This window comes from Hippopotamus amphibius, chromosome 8, assembly GCF_030028045.1.
Source record: "Hippopotamus amphibius kiboko isolate mHipAmp2 chromosome 8, mHipAmp2.hap2, whole genome shotgun sequence".
Lineage (NCBI taxonomy): Eukaryota > Metazoa > Chordata > Mammalia > Artiodactyla > Hippopotamidae > Hippopotamus > Hippopotamus amphibius.
Window position 1 is genome coordinate 65,042,662 of NC_080193.1, and position 7,676 is coordinate 65,050,337.

At 37.9% G+C, this 7,676-nt stretch overlaps 1 protein-coding gene across 2 annotated transcripts; it reads left to right on the forward strand.

Moving 5' to 3' along the window:
* Positions 1–2,647: 2,647 nt before the first annotated feature.
* Positions 2,648–4,474, forward strand: LOC130859302 (polypeptide N-acetylgalactosaminyltransferase 11-like). 2 transcript variants are annotated; one of them, XM_057746589.1, is made up of 2 exons: positions 2,648–3,232; positions 3,359–4,474. In XM_057746589.1, the coding sequence occupies exons 1-2, from the start codon at positions 2,648–2,650 to the stop codon at positions 4,472–4,474; spliced, it is 1,701 nt and encodes a 566-aa protein (XP_057602572.1). The 2 variants fall into 2 exon arrangements, with proteins under 2 accessions (XP_057602572.1, XP_057602571.1); XM_057746588.1 differs by having other exon boundaries at positions 2,648–4,474.
* The last annotated feature ends 3,202 nt before the right edge of the window (positions 4,475–7,676 follow it).

The window sequence follows — 7,676 nt, forward strand, 5'->3', positions numbered from 1 at the left end:
TTTTTATTAAAGAGTTCTCTTATTTTGGTCAATCATAAAGTAGTAGAGAAGGCCTTCCTTTGCCCTTCTGCTGGCCATGTGAAGAAACATGAGCTTGGTTCTACTTCTGCTCTTCTCCAAGTCTTCTTTTCTCTGACAGATGCACTGTGTTTGAAAACCACTGTGTTTTAAAAAGAATTCAGAAAAGACAAAGAAAGAGGGTAAAAGTCACAGCACACCCCAGACACAAGGAAATGTTCTTGAGAAGCATTTGCACATAGGTACCTGAAACTTTTCAACACCACATCAATAAAAGGTTACATGAATGACTTTTGAATTTTGAAACTTCAAGCTACTTGAAGTTTCAAATTTCATGTATTAGCAAATCAGAAGGCCTGTAAAATAAGTGAATACACTTTCTAACATGCTGTATGGTCTCTGTATAAACAGATTCTAAAGGAGCATTTATATAAGTAATTCACACTTGGAACCAAAAGAAGCTCCCTATTGATGAGAATATTCCAAGTGACAACATCTCTCAATGCACACACAGTAATGATTTAAGATGTCAGTTCTTCATGTTATTCTGAAGTTTCACTGGTTTTATTTCAGAAGTAATGTCTCAGAGAAAACTGAAATTTATATAAAACTTATTTAGGATTTTAAAAGCATTTTATATCCTGGCTTTATTTTTAGAGAATTTTGTAGATGAGAGATAAAATACTGAAATTCAACCAAAACAGAAACAAGGCAATAAAGTTGAATTTACTAGACCAAATCAGGATCTCAGTACCAAATCTACACGTTCACAATCTTTGGTTCCTCTATTGCATGCCTTTTATATTCATTGGCACACTGCCCAGTACGATTGTGTATATTCTTTTCTAACATGGACAACTTGTGATGTACCTCAAATGAGAAGATTCTTCAACACACCAAATTTCATGTTATTATGGCTAGCTCGCTACTAAGACTTGAGTGACAGCTTCAGCTCTCCAGAAACTAGCACTAAAAGGTGCTAATATCCTAGCAAGCACTTTAAGAAGACTTAAAGTTGTATATATCTAATCTAAGGTTGAACACCGTATATATATAAAAAAAAAAGTTGGTAGGAATTCAGCAACCAGAAATCTGTGTTTCCAAGCAAAAGACAGTTGGACAACTCCTATAAAAGATAGCAAGCTATTACTCAAAAGTCAAACATTTGTTTCTCCATTTACTAGTGAAAATTGTATTCTATCATCAAAGAAAATGTGTTATTGTTAACAATTACATGCCCATCACTAAATGGCTGAGTTCACCTGCATATTTGAATTAACATATCAAACAAAGAAAACAGGCTTGGCCACAAAGTCAATGAAAGTCAAATAAAAGGCCAAACTAAACAGATGAGACACCATGCCGTGAAGATCAACAGAGGAGATCATTGTTAGGTAAGGAGGGTTTAGTAACTTCAGCAAGGAGGATTTGCTGTGCCCATCACAAACAAAGCAACTCATTTAAGCTACTTAAACACAAATTCCACTGCAAGACTGATGGGCAGTTAGTTGCATACAATTGGATTATTTTCTTTACTGTATTGTATTAAACTCCACTGAAGCTTACATAGGTATCCTAGAGATATGTTTGAAATTTTGGGTAATAACAATGTTGGTAATAAATAGGTAAGTTTATATTAGTTAATTTTTTCAATACAAGTGATATTTAAATGTAAGATGTGATGACAATTATGATGACTGAGATTAAGATAATAATGAATTATTTGTTTTAAAACAATCCTTACGCCAGTATATTATTCCTAAAACGATTCTATAGCTTTTGAATACCAGGCATTACTTGGTTTGGTCTAGAGTATCAGAGAGTCCATAATATGTCTATATTTGTCCTTCTTGAGATTTGTCAGAAGGAACTTCCATCCACTAAACTGAAAAGCACAATTTCTTCTCCTCCACAGCATCCATTAGGATTCATCCCACAAAATATTATGATTATATACCTGGAAAACTCAAGAGGCTCAACCAAAATGCTATTTAGCAGTGTTGTGGGGCACAAAATTAATATACAAGAAAGCCAGGGAGGAAGAGAGAGTAAAAAAATATATACATATACACACAAACGCGAGACAACAAATGGCATGAATATATAATGGATTCAAGCACTCATTTAAAAAAGAAAAGAAGATGAAAGGTACATTAATAAACTTGATAAGAAATGTTAAAACACTACTGGAAAACATACAAGAAATTTTGTACAAAGGGAAGATGTATCTAGTTGGTAAATACCAAAAAGATGTCAATTCTTTCTGAGTTAATTTGTAATTTCAACATGAGCCCAGTAAGAAAAATATTGACAGTGGGGTTTTTGAAACAAGGCAAAGTGATCATAAAGTTTATATGGAAAAATAATTAATCAAAAATAGGCAGACTCTTCCCCTCCCCTGCTGTAGTCACGAGGGTGTACTTCTGGGGCCTTCACCTTCACAATGCAGACCTGGTGGGATTCCTGGAGTTAAAGCCCACATAAGTGTTACCCCTCACCCCCAAGACTGCATCCCTGCAGTTTTTCACTTTCACACCAATTCACACCTAGTCTCCAGCACCAGTTTATGGCTCTAGCACCTTCTGCTCCAGGAAATTGAAAGTGGCCCTTCAGCTATGCTAGGTCTATAATGGGAAGTATCACAGTTCGATATTTCTGTTACGGATGCCTTTTTACATTCGCAACCTGGACGGTCTTGCTTATTGTTTATTTCAACTTCAGTGAAGTGACTCAGCCACTTAAGAAAGTGCCCATCAAGGGATCTGGGCCCCATGGACCATTCCCCCAAAAATTTTATCCCCATTTCACTCGAGGTCCGAGTCAAGTATTAGAATCACAGTTCAAAGCAAACAAAATTGTTGATGTGATAGATAATCATATTGAAGATCCCGAAAGAGGCGACATGAAATTCTCTTCTGAACTGGGTATGATTTTTAATGAACGTGATCAAGAGTTGAGAGACTTGGGGTATCAGAAACATGCCTTCAATATGCTTATTAGTAACCACTTGGGCTACCACAGAGATGTGCCAGATACAAGGAATGCAGCATGTAAAGACAAGTCTTACTCGACAGATCTGCCAGTCACTAGTGTCGTTACTTGTTTCTACAATGAAGCCTTGTCTGCCTTGCTCTGGACCGTGCATAGCGTCCTAGACCGCACGCCAGTCTGGCTTCTTCATGAAGTTATCCTCATGGACAATGACAGTGACTTCGATGATTTGAAAGGAGAACTAGATGAATACATTCAAAAATACCTCCCTGGAAAAATTAAAGTAATAAGAAATACAAAGCGTGAGGGACTGATTCGAGGAAGAATGATTGGAGCAGCCCACACAACAGGAGAAGTCCTGGTGTTCCTGGACAGCCCCTGTGAGGTGAATGTGATGTGGCTGCAGCCCCTGCTGGCTGCCATCTGGGAGCACCGGCAGACGGTGGTGTGCCCAGTGATCGACATCATCAGCGCTGACACGCTGGCCTACAGCTCATCCCCTGTGGTGCGCAGAGGATTCAACTGGGGGCTGCACTTCAAATGGGGCCTCGTTCCCCTTTCTGAGCTCGGAGGACCAGACAGAGCTACTACACCAATAAAGTCACCTACAATGGCTGGAGGATTGTTTGCCATGAACAGAAACTACTTTAATGAACTTGGACAGTATGACAGTGGCATGGATATCTGGGGTGGAGAAAATTTAGAAATACCATTTCTGATCTGGAAGTGCGGGGGCCAGCTCTTCATCATCCCTTGCTCCAGAGTGGGACACATTTTCCGGAAAAGGCAACCATATGGTTCTCCTGAGGGCCAGGACACCATGACACACAACTCCTTGCGGCTGGCACATGTCTGGCTGGATGAATACAAGGAGCAGTATTTTTCCCTGAGACCTGATCTGAGAACCAGGAGTTATGGAAATATCAGTGAATGTGTTGAATTGAGGAAGAAGTTGGATTGTAAATCATTTAAGTGGTATTTGGATAATATTTATCCAGAGATTCATATATCTGGGCCCAATGCCAAACCCCAGCAACCCATTTTTATCAATAGAGGGCCAAAACGCCCCAAAGTCCTTCAGCGTGGAAGGCTCTATCACTACCAGACCCACAAGTGTCTGGCAGCCCAGGGCCGCCCAAGTCAGAAGGGAAGCCTAGTAGTGCTTAAGGCGTGTGACTACAGTGACCCAAATCAGATTTGGATTTATAATGAAGAGCCTGAATTGGTTTTAAATGGTCTCCTTTGCCTGGATACGTCAGAGACTCGTTCCTCGGTCGCACCACGACTAATGAAGTGCCACGGGTTAGGAGGATCCCAGCAGTGGATCTTCGGGAGGAATAATCAGCTGTACCAGGTGTCAGTTGGACAGTGCCTGAGAGTGGTTGATCCACTGAGTCACCGAGGCTCTGTCACCATGGCAATCTGTGATGGCTCCTCCTCACAGCAGTGGCATTTGGAAGGTTAGGTGGATGCTGTGGCTGGAACGGTGATCTGTCAGGCTCATCCCCGACATGGAGATGCCTAGGAACAGTAGCAGAGGTGAGATGGCAGATATAGTAGAGGTTAGAGCACTGCGTGACCATCAGGAGGTAAAGAAGTGTGGTTCACCAAGAGGTTCGGGGTCCTTTCTGAACTGTTGTTAAGGAATTTCTTACTTATGCTAGAAAACCAGAATGCAGTGTTAACTCTAAAGAGTCAGATTTGTATAGAAGGATAAAGCCCAGGAAATTGACATGTCTATTCAAATTTATTTATGCTTCTTCTTAATGCCCTTAAATAATGGAGTGGTGTTTATCTGATCAGAAACTGGTTATGATTTCCTTTCTTAGAAGATTTCATAGGTGACAGTTAATTTTTTTTAACCATGTTCTAAATAATTTTAAATAAACTGACTAAATCCACATTACTTTTAACTTCAGAAGGCATCATTTATAAGATTATATTTAAGAGGCAGTTAACTATTATAAATTATTTTGAGAAATTATGGTACTATCTGCATTTACAATAAAAGATCCTTTTGATCATTTACCTAGGAAAAAAAATGGGCAGAAAAACTGAGAGGAAAAGGGGGCAATGAGGGCAAATTAGCACTATCAGATATTAAAACATAAAAACCTAAACACTTGGGACTTCCTAGGTGGCGCAGTGGTTAGAAATCTGCCTGCCAATGCAGGGGACACAGGTTCGATCCCTGCTCTAGGAAGATCCCACATGCTGCGGAACAATTAAGCCCACGCACCACAACTATTGAGCCTATGCTCTAGAGCCCATGAGCCACAACTACTGAGCCCACGTGTCACAACTACTGAAGCCCATGCGTCTAGAGCCCGTGCTCCACATGAGAAGCCACCGCAATGAGGAGCCCATGAACCACAATGAAGAGTAACCCCCGTTCTCCACAACTAGAGAAAGCCTGTGTGCAGCAACGAAGACCCAAAACAGCCAATAAATAAATTAATTAATTAAAACAAAAAAACAAAAAACAAAGACCTAAACACTTAAACAATGTGGTACTGGTTCATCATTAGACAAAATGACTAATAGAATATTATACAAAATCCAGAAATAATTCCAAATGCATACTGCAATTCAATATATGAAAAATATGGCATTTCAAATCAGTAGGGAAGAGGTAAACACCTCAATAAATGATGGCAGACTACTTGTGGGGAAAAGATGTGGATTTGGACCACACACCATACTCTAGTAAAACCAGGATAAATTTCAAATGAATGAAAGATGTTCATACAAAATAGTGAGAGCATATAAGTATTAGAAGAAGTTGCAGGAAGTTCCTGTCTTGTATTTCCGTGGAGAAGGTCTTCATGACTCAAAATCTAGAATATATGAAAGAAAATGATAAATTTACCAACATATAAAACTGTAAACAAAGTCAAAAGGTAAATTACAAACTAAGAAACTCATATCATAGACAAATTCTAATCTCTCTAACACATGAACTACTAGATACCAATAAAAGATCTACCATATAATAGAAAAATAGGCAGAAATATATATATTCAAGTCATAAGAAGAAAATCTAAGTGGCTTGTAAATATAAGTAAGATTTTCATAAGAAAATAAATACATGTTAAACCTACACTGATATTAGAACTTTTCAGATTGGCAATGGTCTAAGAGCTTGATAATACACTTTATTGCTTATAGGAAAACAGGCCCTTTCATGCATTAGGGAGAGTTGAAATTGGTACAACTCTGATGAAAGAAAATTTTGCAAGGTTTATTGAAACTGCATATACCCACTGACTCACAATTGCACTTCTAGAAATTTATCCTACAGATATATTTGCCCACATGTGAAATGATGTTATGTGTAGCATTATCCAGGCCTGTACTGCTTGAAATAAAAAACTGGAAACAACTCACATGCTTATCAATAGGAGACTGGTTAAAAGTCATTGAACATTTACAGAGTAAAGTATTGAACAGTAGCTTTAAAAAAGTGATGCTCTCTCTAGTGTTGATCATTAAGATGTAGATGTATTATTAAGTGCAAAATGGATAAAACAGAATATGTTGTGTGCTACTTTTTTTAAAGAGATGTATAAAGAAACTCTGCAAGAACATATAAGAAAATAATAACTGATATGGCACTCTGTGTATGTGTGTGTAAGAGAGCTATATAAATGGTGGACAAGGTGAGAGCAAAACTTTTCACTGTATGCCTTTTACATTTTTTGAAAATGTTGAACTATGTCAACACAAGACATTTTAGGGCACAAGACAGGGAAAGACTGTGCTACCCAAGAGGAGCTATTCCTTTAGGGCCCTAGTCATAAGCAACCATTTGCTGCTGGGGAGAGTGGAAGGTCAATTCAAACTCTTCTAACAACAGTAAACAAATGGGATTATATCAAACTAAAAAGCTTTTGCACAGCAAAAGAAACCATCAATAAAACAAAAAGGCAACCTATTGGATGGGAGAAGATATTTGTAAATGATATATCCTATGAGAGATTGATATCCAAAATATATAAAGAATTGATACAGCTCAATATCCAAAAAAAAAAAAAAAAACAATCTAATTGGAAAATGGGCAGAGGACCTGAGTAGACATTTTTCCAAAGAAGACAGATAGATGGTCAACAGGTACATGAAAAGATACTCAACATTACTAATAATCAGGAAAATACAAACCAAACCTACAATGAGATACCACTTCACACCTATCAGAATGGCTATTATGAAAAAGACAAGAAATAACAATTGTTGGGGAGAATGTGAAGAAAAGGGAACCCTCATGCACTGTTGGTGGGAATGTAAGTTAGTGTGGCCTCTATGGAAAACAGTATTGGGGTTCTTCAAAAAATTAAAAATACAATCCAGCAATTCCAGCTCTTGGTATTTATCTGAAAAAAAAACAAAAACACTAATTCAAAAAGATATGTACTCCCATCTTTGTTCATTGCAGCATTGTTTACCATAGCCAAGATATGGAAACAACCTAAAGTATTCACCAATAGATGAATGAATAGAGAAGATGTGGTATATATACAATGGATATACTACTCAACAGTAAAAAAGAAAGAAACCATGCCATTTGTGACAACTTGGATGGACCTAGAGGGTATTATTCTAAGTGAAGTAAGTCAGACACAGTAAAACAAATACTGTATAATTTCACTTATATGTGGAATCTGAAAACA